This window comes from Canis aureus, chromosome 34, assembly GCF_053574225.1.
Source record: "Canis aureus isolate CA01 chromosome 34, VMU_Caureus_v.1.0, whole genome shotgun sequence".
NCBI classification, from domain to species: Eukaryota; Metazoa; Chordata; class Mammalia; order Carnivora; family Canidae; genus Canis; species Canis aureus.
The window spans coordinates 6,268,086-6,289,382 of NC_135644.1; the positions used below are offsets into that span (position 1 = coordinate 6,268,086).

Sequence of the window (21,297 nt, forward strand, 5' to 3'; positions counted from 1 at the left end):
ATAAAGATCATGTTTATCAAAGGAAACAGACCTACAATTCATTAGTTGAGTTATGCATAGTAACCACTGACACATTAATTTGTGTTTTTTAAGAAGAGAAACCTATAAAATTGCTCTAAGGCAAATGCAGTGAAGGCATCCTACTTTCCAGTAAGAAATATCTCATACAAGGAATCCTCAATATGATTAACAGCAGACTTCTCATTAGAAGCCATGAAGGCCAGAACGCTGAGGAATGAATATTCAAAATGCTGGAAGAAAAAGAATGATAGCTAAGAATCCTATAAGCAGTAAAACTATCCTTCATAGTGAGACCTCATTCCCGTATTTTCTTCTAGTTCTTTAGACATGGTTTCTTTTAGATCTTTGAACATATTTAGAATAGGTGATTTCAAGTCATTGTCTCATCAGTCCAATAGCTGAGCTTTCTAAGGTACGTTTTCATTGATGGTCTTTTTCATGTTATGGGCCAAATTTCTTACGTCTCTGCATGTGTCACAAGTTTTTGTTGAAAATTTGACATTATAAATAATATAATGTAGGAACTATGGAAATTAGAATCTCTACCTCCCCAGGGTTTGTTTCTATTGCTGTTTGTTGATCTTTCTTTCTTTTTTTTAAAGATTTTATTTATTTATTCATGAGAGACACAGAGAGGCAGAGACATAGGCAGAGGGAGAAGCAGGTCCCAGTGGGAAGCCCGATGTGGGACTTGATCCCAGGATCTGGGGATCACACCCTGAACCAAAGGCAGACACTCAACCACTGAGCCATGCAGGTGTCCCTGTTTGGTGATCTTTCTGACCTAATTCTGTAAAGTCTATATTCCTTTTCATTTTTGACCAGTGAAATTTCTGATCATTTAGGTTAGCAGTCAGCTAATAATTAGGCAGAGATTTCCTCAAAAGCCTGGAACCAATGAATCTCCTAATTTTTGAGAAAGTCTTCTATGTGCTTGTTGGGGTATCATTGAGCCAGGTGGTTCAGAACTCTGCCTTACCCATTACTTCCAGCTTGTGCAGAACTCAAGGGCAGCTAAGAGTAAGAACTGAGTGCCTTTTGGGGTTGTTTCTGAGAATTCTACACAGCCCTGGGCATATGCACAACTTTCTAGACCACCAGGGATATGTTACAGCTTGCCAAAGTGCCTATGAACATATTTCCCAACTTTTCCTTTTAAGCTTACTAGTTAGCCTATTGTTTACTCCAACTGTTATCCATGACTCAGGCAACCATAATGTTAACAATTCCCTGTATTGTTTTTTACAAATGCCCCAGAGGGAAAAAAAACTTTTTGTAGAGGTGAATCTCCTCATCAGGTCAAATAAAGTCAAACTTGCAAGGAGAGTCTTCTAGAGAACCACTAAATGGGTCAGCCGATGAGGAGTTCTCTGGAAATGGGACTTTGTTTTGTTTTTATTTTTGGTTTCAAATATTTTATTTATTGACTTGAGAGAGAAGGAGCATGGGCTGGGGAAATAGGGAGATGGGGAGAGAGAAGCAGACTCCCCATTGAGCAGGGACTTGATGCAAGGCTCCATCCCAGGACCCTGGGATTATGACCTGAGCCAAAGGCAGATGCTTAACCCGCTGAGCCACTCAGACATCCCTGGGACTCTGAAGCTCTGAAGGAGCTTCAACTGTGTGCTGCTTCTTCCAGGGGCTGCCAGACTGCTGGTTTTCACTGTGACTATGGGCTGTTAATATTCAAGGCTACCATGGAGCTAAAGAGTAAAGATAAGAATAGGGCAAAGTAAAATGTCACAAAACTCAATGTTCTTACCGTGATTCTGATCTTTTTCTTGAATGAACTTTTCCCAAAGTGCTGAAGCCTTTAGTTAATTTCCAAAGTTATGAAAAAGTTGATTCTTACCATTTTTCTCCTCAGTTTTCTCATTGCTTTCATGGAAGAGAAAATTTTCAGAAGCTCTTGCTTTGCTGCCTTGCCGATGTCACCTGATGAGAGACCTTTTGAAGAGAAGAGCAAAAAGAGGTAAGGGAGAATGAAGGGTATGGGAAGAGAAATATACAGGGAAGAAAAAAACCGGAAAATTCATGGCAGCCTAGAATGTCACTTTTCTGTACAAAAAATTATAATTGCTTCCCACCCCTGACCCTACTAGGAGAATCTCAGGCCTGAATATTTTTACCCTATGTTAAGCTTCCAAGTTGACTGTTTTCTAAGTGTAGCCACCCTTCTAGTTAGGTGAGCCTCTGTCTCTCCTCCCTGTACCCACCTGGTATCCATACCCATGCTGCAGTTGATTGCTTCAGGCTAAGGCACTAGCTAGAGACTACATGCTGGTGCTGTCACTGCTTTCAAATAGAGGAAAATATGGGCCTAAAGGATTGTCTCTGACAGTGCCACAGCAGAAACAGATTGTTGCCCCAGCCACATTTGGGTTCCTGATTTCCAGCCTAAAGACATTTTTCTTCCTATAGGGATAAAGTAAGAGTTTTTTTTTCCCATTTAGTTCAGACCATTAGAGTGACCATTTGATTCAAAGTCAGAACAGACAAATAGAGCAAGGCTAATCTAACCTCAATGCCTGACTGATCAGTGAAGGCAGAGACAAGAGTAAGTTGTGACTAGTGATTGCATTATGGAAGATTTTAGATCCCATCTACAGGAATAATAAGCCAGTGAGAAAGTGTATATTTAAGAATTGAAAGAAAGGATAGGTTTGAAGGGAAAAGAGCAAAGTTCAATGCAGTTTGGTAGTTTCTGTGTCATTCAATTTGAACTCGATGCCATGTGCACCCCAAAAGACTTCTTACTTATCAGGTTCATACAGAAATTAGCTACACTTTTGTTCAAGTTGATAGTTTTACAAAACAGAATATATTGACTCATGTTATGTGGGCTAATTTGATTGTTTCTAGGTCTTTAGTTTAAAAAGAAATTATTCCCTATATAAGAAAGCAGAAATATTAAAACCTTAATGTCTTCAACTGACCATTTGCTATAATTTTACTACCCAATCAATAATTCCCATTGCACTGGGGTTGCTTAAGAACCACCTATCCACATTCTATCATATTGATCCTCAATATTAATCATTTAGACATTGTAGGGAAACTACATTTAAATGGTCCTTATAAAAAAAAGAAAAAAAAATAAATGGTCCTTATAGAGGGATTTTTCCTACTTCTTTTCAAAGATGGGTAAATATTCAATAGATATCTAACAAAGTCTGATTTTATTGCAGAAATAAAATATGTAACGTTTTGAATCTATGCTAGAAAATATTAATCACTCAATACTGCAATTCAAGATTTTATAAATAATGTTTTCTTTGAAAAATACTAAAAAATATCAAACACTCCAAATAGAAACAAATTTCTGCCTTTAAACTTCCTTGGAACATACAAAAATACATTTTAAGGAAGTATAAAAATTTAAACAATTCATTATTAATGAAAATGAACTGCACAGTAATGTTACAATAAGCAGAGTTTATTAAGAAGCTAAAATCTAACGATTTCTAAAAATGATAGGATAAAGATTTATCAGAAGTTCCTATGTTTTTGAAATATTAGGTCTTGTCTTTCACACACTAGGCAAATATTCATAAATGGATTTTTTGATTTTTCCCTTGGAAAACAAAATTGTTAGAGGCAATACATTAATTGTATTTTTTCTTGTGTCTGATTAATCTTGCATACTCAAAAAGGGAAACAGTTGGGATTACTCTTTATGCTAAATTGATAATAACTTTAAATTAATTACTGGTGTTGTTTGAACATGGATTTTAATCTCTTGATTGAAAAAGACATTAAAACAGATCTTTAGCCGTCTAATGACAGGAAACCAATTATCCGAGTGGATCACAGCATTGTATATACTTAGGAAATAGTCTTAACACAATAAACTAGAAAAGTTATTTTTGAGGAAATATCTTGGAGGTATCTTTTTTCAGTTATCATCAATAATTTAAGCCATTTCTAAGTGCAAATCTGGCCGCTTTTCATAAATTTGTTGCTGTTCAAAATGTATCCAGAATGGAAATAGTCAGTGTCTCTCCTGACTCCTGAAAAATGTCACAAACAGCTGGAAACTAGGTGGGACTGCAACACTACCATTTATTAAAGTAACGAAGATATTAAAACAAATTATTTTGTATAGAAAACATTATTTTCCACATAATTAATAGCTCTAATGTTATCTGCTACATATTCAAAGTGAGCAAAAAGACAAATGTTTCCTCAGAGAACACCCAGCCCAAATATCAGTAGATTATTTGACTATGCGACATCCCCAGAGGCAACTCTGAGCTGAGTGCACAACTGCCTGTGGAGTTCACCAAAAGGCCAGATGTTGCTACTAGAACGTTCCAAGGCTTGGCATCTGGGCCTTGGCAAGCCCCAGAGATAGCCTTGGGTCTTGCGCCTATTGCTAAAATAAAAAATGAAAGAAAATTCCACAGTAGAGAGTCTAAATCACTTTGAAGAAATGTACAGGAATGAAAAGTATCTCAAAGTAACATTAGTTTTCAGTAAATTATTGGTTTGTCTATACCACATAAGTATACTGGGACAACGTCAAAATAGTTGCAAGGCTAAGAAAATCATTTTCATTGCCTTTAACTGTGTTCTGCAATAATTGAATCAATCAGTTAAATTAGTTTCTGGTAAGTGAGAATGCACATTTTTCATTAGTGAATAGTAATAACTGAAGGAAGGTAGCCATAATCTTAGTCTCAGACTTTAGGTTGCTTTAGAGTATTTTGAAATATTTTTCCTCCCATTTCTATTTAATGTCTGAAATGAAGGAATCATAATATGCCTGTTGGCATAAAAATGATTTGTTTTATGGATCTCATTTTGTCAAGGTATTTTTTTTTTCTTGGAGCTACAAATTATAAATTTATAGGGAGATGCTGAGAAATAGTATGGTAGTAACAAGAACCTTAAAACTCAAACCTTCAACTTAGTAATTCCTCAACTCTTGGGAGTTTCTCCTAAGAAATTAAATAGACGTAGACAAAGATTTATTTGTGAGTATGTTCATTGTAAAGGTAAATAGCTAAATAGTGAGACAAATATCCAATAATAGGGGAAGTTACATACAATAGAGTATCTTGTACCATTAAAATCCGTTTAAAGACTGTTTATTGGCATAACAAATGCTTGTGATATGTGAAGAGCAGGAGATAAAACTATATAAACAACAGAACCCCAATTGGAAAAAAATGCTGACTAAAGACTAGAAAAAATGTTTAAAAGGATTAGCATTGTTATGTCTGGATGATGGGTTATAGATAATTTTTTATTTTCCTTCTTATTAGTTAGCATTGTTTATATATCTTATAAAGATCATACAATAAACATTTAAAAATATTACACAAATAAAATCATAACAATGTGTTTTATTATTGCATTAGCATGATGTGTATGGTTTGAAAAGGCTGAAAATCAACCACAACTTAAACATGAAACACTGAAAATTCTCTAGCTGCTTTAGCCTCCACCCAAGTGTTGGGATTCCTGCTTTGTCTTTTCTGTGGGTACAGTAACAAACCCAGAGAGGAAACCTGATACTATTACTCTGATAGAAAACTACATGTGAAAAAGAAAAGAAAAATCCATTTTTAACCACAATAACATTTCAGGGATATATTGAACAGTACTGTGTTAAGAAAGAGTCTCAAGAAAGGAAACAATTTCAGGATGGCAAGTGTCCTCTTGTTATAAAATTGGTTTATCTCAACTTATTCCAAATGTTAAATCATTTACAGTGTCCTTCCAAAGATACATGCCCTGTCCCATTTCTCCTACACTTAACACTGAATATTAGTCATAGCATTCCTAATGGACCTTTTTAAAACTTTTTTTACTTAAAGATTTTCAGTATTGTTTATTTCATATTCCAAATTCATATATCCCTAGTGCCTCTTCAGAATAGGCATCATTATATCAACGCATTGAATTATATATATTTCCAAACATACCTGGGGTTTGAGTGCTTTTAAGCATTTAATATCAGTATCTATATGATTTCATACAAATCTCCTGTTTCATCACATAGAACTCTTCTGCTTCTAATACCCTCCTGGCAGCTGGCTTAGTAGTTTACTTACTTGGGGATTTAATTTTCATGAAACAGACCTTTTTTTTTTTTTTTTTTTTAAATTCCCAACAGAATCCATGTAATCCATGTTAGATGCTCACTTAGCAGTGTTTCTGCAGGGCGGGGCTGACTTTCAACAGTGGCGCCCAGAGAACAATGCGTTACATCAGAGCCCATCTTCGAGGATGGCCCTGCGAGCTCAGCTGGCCCCCGGCCCTCCGCCCAGCCCTCGGCAGAAGCAGTGAATTCAACCATAGCCACAGCACAGTCTGATCATTCTCCTGATGAAATTACACTGATCTAATTTGCACGCTGTGAAGACATTTGGCACCGGCTGGATCTGAGCCTTGACATCTTCATTGGAACTAAAAGTACACCAAGAACCGACATCACATTTCACATTCTCTTCTGCCAGGTTGTGGCATTTCGTCCTCTTTAAAGGCATTATTTCAAGAACATTTAATTTGGCTTTGATGTGCCTGCCATTTTGCTGCGTAGAACACACTGCGCCAGAAAAGCTCAGCTGTAATAAAGTTTGGCACCAACAGCCCACCATATACCTGCACCATCCTGTGCAATTTAATTGGCATTCAGTGGGTTGATAAATGGATTGGCTTAATGAGACAATATACTTGACATATGCAGGATTCTCCTGAGGAATAGGATTCATTTTTTCACTTCACACATCAACATGTTACAGATACCAACACAGTCACCTCTAGCAGTTGTGCTGTAGCCAACGGAGGCCATCCACTGGGCTGACCAACAGCATTGTTGTCTTCCAACCAGCTCACGCCTTTCTCCCTCAGCTCCAAGCTAAGGATGGCTTTTAAATGTCATTGGGTTTTGTATTTTCCCAGACACAAGGACGAAGATAGCCCCCATGCTTTATTTACATAAATCTGTATTTTCCTAAGAGACCAAACAGCCTTGTGGCCTTAACAGATTACTTTTACCTCCGTAAACCCCTGACAGTACCATAAAATACAAGTAATCACGAATTCTAGGTATAACTCCTGACATGCAATTATGCATAAGAGTATGTAGGTGCCATTCTAGCTTCGGAGATGCAGGTTTCAAGAATGAATTAATTAAAACAACAGAGACACACCATTTTTCACTCCTCAGATTAGCAAAGATTAAAAAGAACCATAATGCTGAGTGCTGGCAGGAGAGCAAGGAAACAAGTGTGCCATGTTCTGCTGGTGGGATTCTAAATTAATACAACTTTTCTGGAAGGCAAATGGCATTATGTATCAAAAGCCTTAAAAATGGGCATAGCCCTTTATCAGGCACTTCTACTTCTGAAAATAGATCCCAAAGAAATAAAGATATGATTAAAATGAATGTCCAATAATGGTCATCATATTGATTCTAATGGGAAAAAATTTTAAAATATCTAGATGTCTTTAAAAAAGGAGATTGCCTAAATAAAATATGGAATACCTAATTTTTAGAACCCTGTGTAGCCATGAAGTCTTTTATGTTATAAAAGTATTACAGAACACTAGTATATTATTAGTCAACTGTTTGTGAACAAATTATATACAGACTTATCTAAATTTTCATACATGAAAAAAGTCAAGTATCAAAATAGTAATAACGTTTGCTTCTGGAGGTTTAATCAGAGGTTTGTTTTTCTTGATGCTTATTTTTAAATAAATTATTTATTTAAATGACTTAATTAAGATGGCATTTTGAACTTCTCAAGGAATTTCTTTCTGACAACACGATTGTTGGAAACTCTTTTACTACTATGTCAAATTACCTGCCTAATTTGATTCTTCTTATAGTTGCAGGTCATTTAATATTCTGTTGAATAGCTGTCCAGGTAGATAATCCATCTTAGACAAATAAAGTCTCTTTCTACTTCTAGCTTCCTGGGAATTCTCATTTTGCTAGTAACAGCTTAGTTTTAGAAAGCAGCAGATTTTTAGGATGCAGTTGACATTCAAAAGACTTCTGGAGTTTACAATTTCCAGCTACAATCCTTATTAAGTGGGAACTGCTTGGACTAATTTTTTGTTTTTACAATACTGACGATTTTTTTTAAAAGATAGAAAATAAGAATCCAGACATGAAAAGGTCATTTATTTAGATTTACTAAGGCCCCATGGGAACCATATTGTGCCTGGCAGTAGGGAAGATTGGGTACCTGCCTTCAAGTCTGCCCAGGCAAATGGAAAAGGAAAGATAATTGGGATGGAATGAAAGTGCTTTAAGGGGGAGATCAGCTTAGGGGAGCCAAAGTGCTCCGTAATGACCAATTGGAGGGCTTGGTTAGCATTTCAACCCAGGCAGGGTGAGGCGCCATGTGAACAGCATCCAGGGCAGCTGCACCGCTGGCAGCCTCGCTGTCCTCTGCGTCCCTACACTACCTGCCCCTGGCTTCCTTCCTGCCTCTGAGGTGGGGAGGACGCCCACGAGCCACTGCTCCTCATTTCAAGTGGGTGCCAGTTTGATGCCCTCCATTCTGCTCCAAAGGAAGTTCCAACATGCAAATAAGCCCAAGGAAATGAAAAAATGAAACGGTGTGTGACAGTTTCTAATTACTGCATAAAAACAACATATGGAAACTTCATTGTCCATTTCATCGCCCAACATGTACCATCAAGTCAGACTTCTTTTACTCAAATCACTCTCTTGAGCATTCAGACCTGGTTTACTTCAATAAGAAGGCTTTTGCTTTTTAAAAAATTTCTGATGGGGATAGTAATATTTTTGAAAAATTTTAAACATCTTGATTACTGGGAGTTTTTTATGACCTTGCCTATTTTCTATTTTGAGTTGCCTCATTATATTCTAGTTAGTAACTCTATTCCCTAGGGTTACTCACAACCTGGATGGAAGTTGTCCATTCTTTAAAAGTTTAAATTAACTATCCCTAAGTACCTTTTATAAATGCTTGAATGGGTCCCTAATCACTTATTAAAGGAGGCAGGAGGACTGATTCAGCCCTTGTGTGTTCAGCCCTTCAGTGTTCTAAAGGCATAGGAATGGGAGGTCAGAAGAGAAAAATCAAGCAGACAATGTGTGGTGACCTAAAAAATGACAAGAAGGCAAATGAAAAAAAAAAAAAAAAGTTCGTGAAAACAATGTGCTGAGATGGAAAGCCTGGATGGAGACTCAAGACAGGTAGAGTCTGTCTCCTACCTCATCACAATTATACCTGTGTGATCCAAAGCAAACTCTTTACTTCCTCATGATCTGCTCTAAAATAGGATTTAGGCTGCATGATTTCTAAGATTCGTTTCCTCTTTCTTACACTCTCAGACCCTATGGGATGACTTAAGTACTATTTGTTTTCTATATGGGACAAGACACAGCTCAGCGAAGGTTGCTTGCATTTAAACGCTAACCCTGGAACGAAGTTTAAAAGTTGAGGCAAGACCAAAGAAGCAAGGCATATATCAAGTGCCCATTTGCTAAAAGCAAAACCTTCCAGTTTCTCCTCTCATCCCCCCTGGCCACAGAAGCAGAGTCGGTTAATGAATCAGAAAAAAGCTGGTTACCAGATGTCCTGGCTTATTAACACGCACATCGCATTCTGTAATGGCATTCAAGAGCAAGCTGTGTGGAACCGAGAGATGGCAAAGGAAAAGTTCTCCTTTCAGATGAGCTTCAAAATGTGGGTGTGATTTGATAAATTTCGGGAATGGTTGGTTGCTGCACAAGTTCATTTCAGCCACTGTCAGGCATTCCGTGTAGCAGGAGCTTGCCTGGGTTACAAGAGCCTCCTCTCAAGGTCATAGGATAGTATGTCTCCCTCAGACCTTCCGCCTTCCTCTGATCAGTGCAGAACTGCTGACATGATCTCTTATATGTGGAAAGGAAGACGACGATAATACACTTAGAAGCAATGCAAAGGAAAAGCCAATTCTGTTTGACTGGTTTTCACCACAGCTAATTTTAAAGCCACCCATTGTTCAGCTCTGCAGTCTAATTTTATGTTAATATCCTGAAAGTTGTCAAATCTTGGCAAAACCTATGCATAAATTACACAGAAAGTAGCTCACAGGAGGGGGAAAAGTAATGACTGTCATGGTTAGCCAAACCCATTAATAGTCTGACAAGCAATAACCCAGGAGCTCTGGTCAACTGCTGCAGACATCTGTGAAACTTTTGCAATTAATATCATTTTTTCCTTTTTTCGTTGTTGTTGGAAGGGGTATCAGCTGTGAAATAGCATGCAACCGACTGATCATTATCAGCTCTGCCGGTAAGAGTTGGGTTTATCATCTCTCTTGGTTGACCATTGCCCTGCTTTTCACAAAAGCTACATTTTTTTTTTTAAAGTAATGCCATGCTTTGCAGCAGAAAGATTGAGTCTCTAGAAAACAATTGCCAATGGCATGTGGCTACTCAAACAATAAAAAAATCAGATGCTTCAATCTTTAACTCATTACTGATTTTTCTCCCTGTGAGATTGGAAAGAAATAAAGATGGAGAGGCTTAAAATCCCTCTTCAAAGCTGCACCCTAGGTCCTAGGCTTGCGGGTAGATCATCTTACTAAGCCTTCTCCTACCATTTTCCACATCATTCCAGTGCACTTTCCTTGTGGATAAGGGTTTCAGGGTAAAATAAATGTATCCACCTGACTGATGGTTAAAACATTTTAAATACCACTCTATACGTATGTATATGTACAATGTACACACATACAGAATCTATTGCTCATTTTCCCAGAGACAATAGCTAGTAGAATTAGTTGAGTTTCCAGGTATGCCTGTAAAGGCTCCTCAGTCTCTCCCCAGAGCTGTTATCATCGACACATCTACCGAAATACCTGGCACTGAGTGGACGTCCAAAAATAGTGGTTGGATGAATGAGTAGATGGATGGATGGATGGATGGATGGATGTTAGCAGGACTTTTTGCCATTTATGATCATGGTATTGTAATTTCACTTGTTGATTTTATGCAGAAATTTCTTGCTGCTAAAAATCACTTCCTATGTGTAGGGTTTTCTTGGAGAATGCCCACAGAAGACTTGCTCTTATTAAAGCTTGTGAGCAATTTGAAATGTGTACCTTACAAAATCATTTGGTACCCAAACTCTGAGCTCCTGCTTTGTGCCAGGACCCATGCTTGGAGGGGGTCGGGGTATAAGAAGATGAATAAAACAGTTTTTGCTATCATAGATATGGCAGGAGATAAGGCTGGACAGGACGTGAGGTCGGGTAAGAAATGGCCTTGGTGCCATACTAGTGACTGCAGTGTATCCTGCAGGTGACTGGATATGAATGGAGGCCTTTAACCAGAGAATCAACTCCGTAGGTCTCGCCTATGACAGCCAGTAGTAGCAGGGAGGGAAACGGGGGTGGAGGTGGGGGGAGGAGAAAGGGACTACAGAATCACGATAGAAAGATCAATGAGAAAGTCATTGCAGTAGCCCCCTAGAGAGATGATAAGAATGGAGAAGAAGCAACAGATTTTGAAGGAGTTTCTGCAGCAGAAACGTCAAGACTGGGTGATTGATTGCATGTGGGGGTAAAATAGCTATGATAGAGGATGACTCCTAGCTTTGTGTAAATAGCGACACCTTTAATTAAGACAAGGACACAGAAAGCAGCTGGCTGGGGTGGATGCAGGAATGAGGAAACCGCAAGGATATAAGAGAAGACAAGACGTAAATTTTGCATGTAAAAAAACAACATGCAAAGGCACCTGGAAACTCATCTTTGGAAAATAATGAGCATCTCTACACCGAACCATTTCCAACTACCACTGATAAAGCCAACAAATCAAACAAGAACAAAATAAAATCTAACAGATGCTTATCAAAGGCGGATGCCATTGGAAAGGCTTCTTTTTTTAAAGGAATAATCAGGAGGAAAAACAAACTAAAATATACAAATAATAATTAGTCCTTTGAACTCACATAAAAAGAGCTCATTAACAGGAAGCTGTGTATAGCCTCTGAGTTCTGAGCTTTCTGAACTGACTCCTGGATGAAATGCTCAATCTGACCTATTTCTTGTCCCTTCCCTAAATATTATAGTAACATTTACCAAATGAAAATGATATTCATAAAATATAAACCTCCTAACGGTCACAGCCTTCAATTTGGCAACACGTGTGGATTCCTCTCCAGCCTTGTCAGAACAGAACATATTCTGGACAAATCAAGAAAGTAGGAAGTGTTGGAGCAATCACATAAATGAATGCCAGTTGTCTGAAAAACAAGTCTGCTGTCATCTTGGGACACATCATTTTTAGAAACAATGACCCATTTGGCAGCCTCACACATGTTCCCATCTCTGAAGTTTTCCAACATTCCAGGCTTTACTTTATTTAGGTTTGAGATTGTCTTGATTATAAATCTTTGGTGAAGCAAGTGCAGATTCTTAATTCCATTCAGTATTACTCATTCCATTCACACTATTTTTTTTTTTTTCTCACTGTGTTACCGACCCTTGTTTTACTGCCTCAGAGACCTTGTCTGGGCACCTCATATCAAATGGCAGCAGTCTGGAATGTCTAATTATTTCACTGTTGAACTTGTACAGCTGTCCTAGATGGTCTCTTTAGTAGCACTGGTCCTCTGGCTTTTGAAAACAGCCCTTGTTATATGGCTTCCCTTATTAGAAAAAGTTACATTTTGGCTCAGTCAACATCCAGAGGGCCCTGAGTTAGTACTATTCAAATTATCAAGCTCTACTTTTCCATTTTTTAAATTGAATTTTTACTGATTACATAGAGTTTATAAAGGGTAGGAAGTTAGGTGTCCCAGAACCTAGAAGATATTCCACGTGTCTCCCAGCATCTGACAATATCACTCCTCATTAAATTTTTTAAAGATTTTATTTATTTATTCATGAGAGACACAGAAAGAGAGAGAGAGAGAGAGAGAGGGAGAGACACAGGCAGAGGGAGAAGCAGGCTCCATGCAAGGAGCCCGACGTGGGACTCGATCCCGGGTCCCCAGGGTCATGCCCTGGGCCGAAGGCAGACACTTAACACTGAGACACCCAGGCGTTCCTCTCCTCATTAAATTTTAACTTGCAGTGATTCTCTTAGCATACAGTGGGATTTTTCAGAATATGTGAACTCTAGAGTCAAAAGAAATTTCCTGGAGAGTCTCTCGCCTGTAGACCTAGGTTGAGAAAGATTCTAGGGAGTTCAATGTTTCCCTTGAGAAAAGAGGTCAAACTAAGTTTCAAGGAAGGGAAATAGGGTCACAGAAGTAAGAGTGGTAATTCAGTCAAACAATAGTCCTTTGTTGGGGAATTGCAAGGTGGTGGAGCCTCAGAAGCAAAGAGACCCTGTCCTCAGCAAAGGCCTTTGACTTCTGAACTCCCCATCCCTTCTTTCTGGGCGTTTCTTCAATGTCAATTGTTCTTTTGTACATGGTTGCCTTTTAACCTGATTTCCATTGGAGGGTGATGATTTTCCCCTCCTCATCTTTTATTTTTATTTTTATTTTATTTTTTTTTATTTTTGTAAAATGGAGAAGGTTTCTAGAAGCAAGTGGGTTTTTTTTTAAATTTTTATTTATTTATTTATGATAGGCACACAGTGAGAGAGAGAGAGAGAGAGAGAGAGAGAGGCAGAGACACAGGCAGAGGGAGAAGCAGGCTCCATGCACCGGGAGCCCGACGTGGGACTCGATCCCAGGTCTCCAGGATCGCGCCCTGGGCCAAAGGCAGGCGCCAAACCGCTGCGCCACCCAGGGATCCCCCTCCTCATCTTTTAGATGTTTATATACAAATTGTCAAAATGATTCCTCCAAATTCTTCGTAGAAAGAGCTTAATAGGTCGTTTCAATTTTTCATTTTTCAGTTTTAGTTCTAATTGTATTGCTGTGACATGAATGCAATGTTTTCCAAAATTATTATAACCAGAAGTAGCTAAGAACATATTGCTCTTCATCTTACACATCACTGTCTCAACATAACTCATTTATAAATTCAGAATCCTTGAATTTTTGTTAATCTGAGACCATCAGAAGTAACAGGTTTAAAGAATTGAATCAATTCCTCCTCCAAAAATAGTTCATAGATATTTACATGCCAAATAAAAATAATGAAATGTTAACAGTCTTCTTTTATAATCAAATGAAAAAAAAGGGGCACCTTTGCCTCCGGTCATGATCCTGAGGTCTTGGGTTGGAGCCCCATGTCGGGCTCCCTGCTCAGTGGGGAACCTGCTTCTCCCTTCTCCTGCCCCTTGTGCTTGCTCTCTCTCTCTCAAATAAATAAATAAAATATTTTTTTTTTAAAAAATAAGTGAAAAAAATTACTTTTCCTACTCCCAAACATCCTTTAGGGAAACACTAGAGTTGGAGTGTCTGCTCTCAGATTATATGTTTGAATCTAAATGAAGCAACACTTTGGCTATGTTTATCTAGCAAAGAAACAAAGAAAAATTAAGCTCAATTTTCAGCACTTAAGTATAGTTAGGGGGAAATGATTATGAATGGTATTTCCCAACTACATCAGTGAACATCTAATCTTATGGATACTTTCGATAAGCTGATGACATAACTGTGTGAGTAAATACTTTCTTCTGAGAAATTATTACATTTCAAATAAAAAATATGTAGCATGTACTACAGCAGAAATCCCTTTTTCCCTTTAAGTTGAATGGGTTAATTCACAACTTGCTGAAGGTCAACAAGGCCAAATGCTCTGAGCAATATAGACAGAAAACTCAGAATGAAGTGGCTAAAGAGTACAAAGAGGTCATTGATTTATAAGTGTATAATTTTCTGGTGTCTGCTTTGTATTATGGACACTCTTCTATAACCCTTTTATTCCTGGATCAAGTAACTTAGCCAAAGTGGCTGCCACATAGAGGAAGCCTGGGGCCCACATTTGAGCCCCAAATTGGCTTTTTAGTAGTTTAAGATTGTGCATCTAAGCTCAGATTAACTTCTCACTTTTCCCACCAAAAATGAAGAAGGAGTAGAGAACACAGGTTGCCATCTAATATTCATCCTCTCCCTCTTCCTCAGGAACAAATATTTATTTGGGGTAGAAAGCAAGCAACCTAAGGATTACAGTTCTCTTCCTCTCTTACATGTAGGTGTAGCCAAATGAGGAGCTAGTCCACGAGGTGAAACAGAAGTCTGAGTAGGCTGCTCAAAGGGAATGGGTTCAGCAGGAATATTTAAAATTTTGTTCTCTCTTCCTAATGTTTGGAGTTCAGATGTGGGAATTGAGTTCTGCTTGCCATCTGGAATCATGAGGTAAACTTGAGGGTGAATGGGAGCCAAAAAATAAAAGCATTGTGGATTCTTGACCGTGTGGCTGTCACACCAGCCTGGACCACCTAACTCCAGATTTCTTCTATATGAGAGGGAAATAAACCTTTGCCTTTTTAAAGTCACTATTATTATGGTTTTCCATTACATGTATCAATTCAAGATGGTGAGAAGAGAAGAAAAAAAAAAGATGGTGAGGAGCATTATTTCAATTCTGCTCTTTTTGGGAAGGGCTACATGACCTTCAGTTGCTCACTATATACAGGATTACATGTGATAGGATATAACGATGATAATGATATTACTAGCATTGAATAAAAACTTTATGTGAACCACTGTCCAGTTATTTTTACAGACTTTTTACATATAAATGTTTATACTCTGACATAAGATATATTAATGAATATATATACACTTGTATAGGATTTTATATACAATTATATATAATCCTTGTATAGGATTTTATTTTATATATATATATATATTTGGATGGATATATCTATATACATATAGTTATATCCATCCAAACAACCCTGAAGATAGGTGCTATTATTGTCTCTGTTTGATAAATAAGGAAGCAGGGGAGCCACTTTTAAATGGTAGAGCTGGGAACTAAACCCTAGACTAAAATCTGTGGTCTTAATCATGAAGTTAGTTATACTCCGTCCCAGGTCTACTGAACCCTTTTCTGTCCTAAGGATAGTATATGGTCATCTGTTATTCTTTTACTGCTGATCCCCCTTTTGATATAAAATGGAAACTCCACAGACTAGAATGTGTATATATTGATTCCTATCTTAACATATTTAATCACAGGACCCTAGGAGACTACCAGCTGAGCAAAAATGGCTTCTCAGACCTGCCATTGCCAGCCTTAATTGGAGTGTGGAGTGTGGAGTGGTGGGGGACAGGGAAATATAGGCCAAATGGGCAGTGTTCAGTGATAAAGTGTCATATCAGTGTAGAAAACCAATCAACAACTAAACACCCCCTTCAGGATTTGCCTGAGTAAGGCAGTAATGATACATACTAATACTGGAAGGCTGAACAAAGCTCCCTGAAGCGTAAAATCTCTTCAGAGCTATTTTGTCTTATAATGGTGACTTGTAGAAGGGCTATTTTAAGAAAAAACACTCTTTTAAGAAAAAAAAAAAAAAAACAATACCGTGGAAAACAATAGCTTCTCCTCCTTGTTGTTTTGCTTATTGCTATGGCTACTGCTACTTATTGACAAGGAATGCCATCAAAATATATGTAGAATGATAGATCATTGAAATTGAACACATCTTTTATATCAGGATATTGTAGGCTACATAGAGGAAAAAAAATCTACAAATCTCAGAGCCCCCAGCTAGGGACAAGAATTGCTGAAATAAATAATGAGGCCCTGCATGTTAGTCATCTTTTTTTCTTTTTCTTTTTTTTTTTTTTTATCAAGCGTACCTACTAACAGCCAAGTCTAAAGTCAAACCCGAGAAAATGTGTATGCTCCATGAAGCTCTCAGGTATCAACTTAAAAATGCCCGCTGACAGCAGCCTGGGTTAACTCCAAGAGCCTAACCATTTCTGGCAACTGGATTTCAAAAGGGAGAAGAGACGCGAGAAGGAAGTCCTTCAGAATAGATTATGGCTGATATCCTTGCCGGGGAAGAGGAAGGTCATTGACTCACTGTTTGTGCACTTGTAGAGAGAATAGCATCCGTGACGTCTTGAGTATTTGGAGAATGCTTTACAAGCATTTGGGAAACATAAATAGAGAAAAAAGAACTTCAAAGCCTGATCAGAGTTTGTATGGCATCATTAGACAAATACATGGGTCATAAGGTGTTTCCTTCTACTTCCTATATATATGCTTAATAAAAACTGCATGAGGAAACTACTTGCCCTTGTAGTATTTTTCTTCACTTAACAATATTTTCTTTTTTCTCTCCCAACAATTCTCTGTATATTGTGATAAAATATCTAGTATCCAAATATTTCAACATATTCAGGTGCTCGATGGAAGTTTTCATTCTGAAATCTATTGTATCTAAAATCATATAATTCCTGCCATGATAAACAAACATAATTGCTATTTTAATGGTCATGGACAATGTCATGACTACATTGCCATAATTTAAAAAAAGTATTTTTGCTCTTTTTACACTTTTAAATCGAATGCACTTCAGTGACAGCTGCAAGTCATTTTGAGCTAGCTGGTTCTCCTGGGCAGATATAATGGGCCTGATGCTCCAGTCTTATGGCTGAAACCAGGTATATCTGCTTTTCACATTAAGATCATTACTATCTGGCCAAGTTACCCATTCCTGCTCTCAAGATGCCACAACACAGGCCTGTTTGTCTACTTCTGAAGGCAAGGGCAAAACTAGTTTGAGGAGGTGGTATAAAGGTGGAAGGAGCAAACAGAGTTGAATTCTCTCTATCTCTGTAATCTTCTAAAGGCTTTCAACCTCTGGGACGCCTGGGTGGCTCAGTCGGTTAAGTGGTGGACTCTTATCTCGGCTCAGGTCATGATCTCAGGGTCGTGAGACTGAGCCCTGCATGGGCTCTGTGATGGGTGTGGAGCCTACTTGAGATTCTATCTCTCCATCTGCCCCTTTCCCCAGCTCTTCTTCTTTTAAATAAATAAATAAATAAATAAATAAATAAATAATCAATTAATTAATTTAAAAAAGGGTAAGGGGAGCTTTTAACCTCTGTTTCCAGTTACCAGGAATCAATGTCATTATTAGAAATGACCCTTGAGAATATAGAGCCTTATCCTGGATCCCTCTGTTTAAACTTCATTTGTTCAAAGTAGCATTTTCCTTAGACTTTTTTTCTTGTATCATTTAGAAGTTCTGGTTATTCCTGACACGAGAGAAAATAAGAGGGTTGGGTGTTAGCATTGCCATTTTGTGATTCCAGAGTGCTTCAGGTAGAGTTTGTCAGTAGTGACAACAAAAAGAGAATTTTATAAAGGATGTGGGAAAGTGTGAACCAGGTTTGGAATAAGTAGGTCCCTCATCCAACTACCACAAAAGAAAGTAAAATTCCACCATATTCTCTGCCTTTGCTATACCTTGACCGATATCCAAAGTTTCAGAAGAGAGAGTTTTATTGACTAAATTTCCTTCAAGGTCTAATTGAATCTAGTGGAAGCAATAGAAAGGAAAGCATCTAGCTTTACCACCCAAGTAGAACTTCACACAATAGGGAAAAGACAATTCCCCAAAGAAAAGAATGAGAAAAATGGGGAAGGGGTACTGAATGACCAAAAGGGAGTAAACATCCACATCCCTCCTTTTGCTTTTGTGGGACAAGTGACAAGTCTCACTGTCAGGAGACTCAAAGAATAAAAAAAAAAAAAAAAAAAAAAAACTTACTAAAAACTCTGAAGTTGAAGAAAGTAGGTATCTTTTTACTAAATACAAACAAAATAAACTAAACTAAATAAAGACAAAACCTACCTCTGAGTTAAAGTAGGGCTGTTAAATTTTAGTATCCAGACATTTCTTTTGCTTTCTTTCAACTCTTCATTCTCTCATGAGATTCTGGAAACAAAACTCAGCAAAGAATACTGAGTAGTTCTAAAGGTACCACCAGTTTGTTTGACTGGTCGGGCTCCCGTATCACTCATTGTTACTTATTTACTTAACTCTCCAAGCCATGAGGCTATAGTTTTAAAGTCTGGATGGATTTTAGTTAAGTGGAGGGTGGATAACGCTGGGTTTGGAAGACCCCTCTAGCTGCAGAAAGGTGGTGTGGTGGGGCATGGAGTCATTTCTACGGGATCTTTGGCATCAAACTGAAATGTGACTGGAGAGGCTAAAAGCAAAGTAAAGAGCCAGTACTTAGGGAAAACATCAATAGAATAATAAAATCCTATGGTCATCACAGAGTTACATTGATCTGGAATGGCAAATACTTGTTTACAAACTCTTCTGATCTCACCCTATACTCAAAACATATGCCGCAGATCATTCAAGATACTCCCTACGGATTAGCTGCAGAGAAAATTGCCCATTGTTCCATCCTTTCCAAGCCCATCTACTGGAACACTGTTCTCATTATCTTTCTAAAAATGTCAGACTAGACCCCTAAGACTCCTGACAGTCTTGCTCCAAAAGCACTTACTCTCCAACCCATATCCTCCTCAAGTCACAGTGACCTTCTTACCATTTTCTTAAATACATCTCAATCATTCACTATTTCATGACTTTATGTGTGTAGTTTGTTTTCTCAAATACTCTGACCTTCTTACCTACTGGTGAACGTCTTCCCATCCTTCAAAACATTTTGTCCCCATTTTATCTTTAAGAACTTACTGAATTCCATCAAACTGAGTCTGTCATTCTTATCCTCTATACTCCTGTACCACTTTGCATTTCTCTAACACTTTCATTGAATTTTACGCTTTATACGTCTGTGTCTCCCATTAGGCTTCATGACACTTGAAGGTAGACATACATCTTATTCTTCTTTTGATCTGCTCTACCTTGAGGACAGTCCGGCCATTGTAGATGCTCAATAAATGATATTGATTGAATAAACGAATGTCATCTGAATTTCATAGTCATCCTGCCATAACCCCTGAGAAAGGAGGGATCTTTTGACTCCATGTTACATTTCCTTCCTACTGAAAGGTATATATCTTAAGGTTCATGTGTATAGTATATGACCTAGCTTTCACTTGAAATATTAAATTGAAGCCTATAGTTTTGCCTGTTTCATCTTGCTTCAGCCTTATTTGTATATTGGTTTTTGTAAATGTAAATTAAAGTCTTATGCTATTTAGGGAAGCTGAGATTCATCAAAACCCCTGTGCTTTAAATGGAATATTCATATTTATTATTTGAATTATATGTAATTCTGTTTATTTTAACAACATTTTTCTGGATACAATTTTGAATCTCATTGAGTATATGTCCATTTTCAACCCCATCTCATCATATAGTATTCACAGGAGTGTTTTGTTTAAAAATGCACAAAGGTATCTTATTAAATAATGTCACAAACATGAAGTTCATTATTATGCAAATGCCATCCTTGGAACAGATTTGTTAATTGCAACTCATTTGCATAATTAATGAACTCCCAAATGAATTATGCCTTTGCAGATTTGTGCAGCATTGTTTTAAAATAAATTATAAAATACATGTCAAAGGAAGAGCGCTTTCTGGGTTCCCATAGCATTGTTTGAAAATTAATTACCAAATGCTTGTCAAATTAAAATGAGTTTGTAGTTTTTACAATGTTATTTTAAAATTAATCACAAAATAAAATGTCACTGCATTAAAGTAAACAACTTGTTATTTTCTCTAAAAGAACCACAGAAAATAGCGTTTTAACTTCAATTATATTGTTTAGTGATTCCAGTGTTTTATGCATTTCGTTTTTACACTGTGACTTAACAAAGTTGTTAGCATGTTAATGTTTTGGTAAATTGAGATTCAATTTAATTTTATTATGTAGCTTATTTTATACAGTTGATGATTAATGCATTGCATATGAACCCAGTATGGGTTTGTTCATGATAAAGTGGGAATTTAAAAAACATTCAAGGTCACTTAAATCTGTTGTATAAACAGTCTTCTTAAGATTTATTTTATTGAAATTTTGACTGCTGCCAGTTAAAATGATTAAAAGCATATAGTGAGGTGTCTTCCCACCTATTCTGTCACTGACACTACTGTAATTCCTTTCTTCAGTCTACTGAAAGCTTTTGGTCTCCCACACTACTCTCTTCACTCTGTGGCAATTCTCTGTTCTTGCACAGAAGCCACAGCTACTCCCCAGTCCTGGCGTCTCCAGTCCACGTGGAATCCCCATCCACCTGAAAATTAGATGGAAAACACCAGTATACTCAAACTATGATTTGGCCAAAATTACTTTCAAAACAATAGATTTGGTAAATAGTTTTCAGGAATTAATGTTGCTAACCAAATACCTTTCAAAGCATTAAAATATCACCACCACCACCACCACCATCATCATCATCATCATCATCATCACCATCATCATCATCACTGCCCAGCGGTAT

The 21,297-nt window shown here is 37.5% G+C and overlaps 1 protein-coding gene across 8 annotated transcripts in view; it reads left to right on the plus strand.

Annotated features, from left to right (window-relative positions):
- LOC144304574 (uncharacterized) overlaps positions 1–17,133 on the plus strand; it is a 38,176-nt gene extending 21,043 nt beyond the window's left edge. For 5 of the 8 annotated variants that reach the window (XR_013371504.1, XR_013371508.1, XR_013371506.1 and 2 more), the window contains exons 2-3: positions 1,889–1,993; positions 6,143–7,749. Coding sequence is in view for 2 of the 8 variants with exons in the window: in XM_077883069.1 (XP_077739195.1) it covers positions 1,889–1,993; positions 6,190–6,343 (259 nt within the window). In the remaining 6 variants the exon portion in view is untranslated. Of the gene's footprint in view, positions 1–1,888; positions 1,994–6,142; positions 7,750–16,713 lie in introns of those variants that run through there. The other 3 variants (XR_013371509.1, XM_077883070.1, XM_077883069.1) reach the window with 2 other exon arrangements.
- The last annotated feature ends 4,164 nt before the right edge of the window (positions 17,134–21,297 follow it).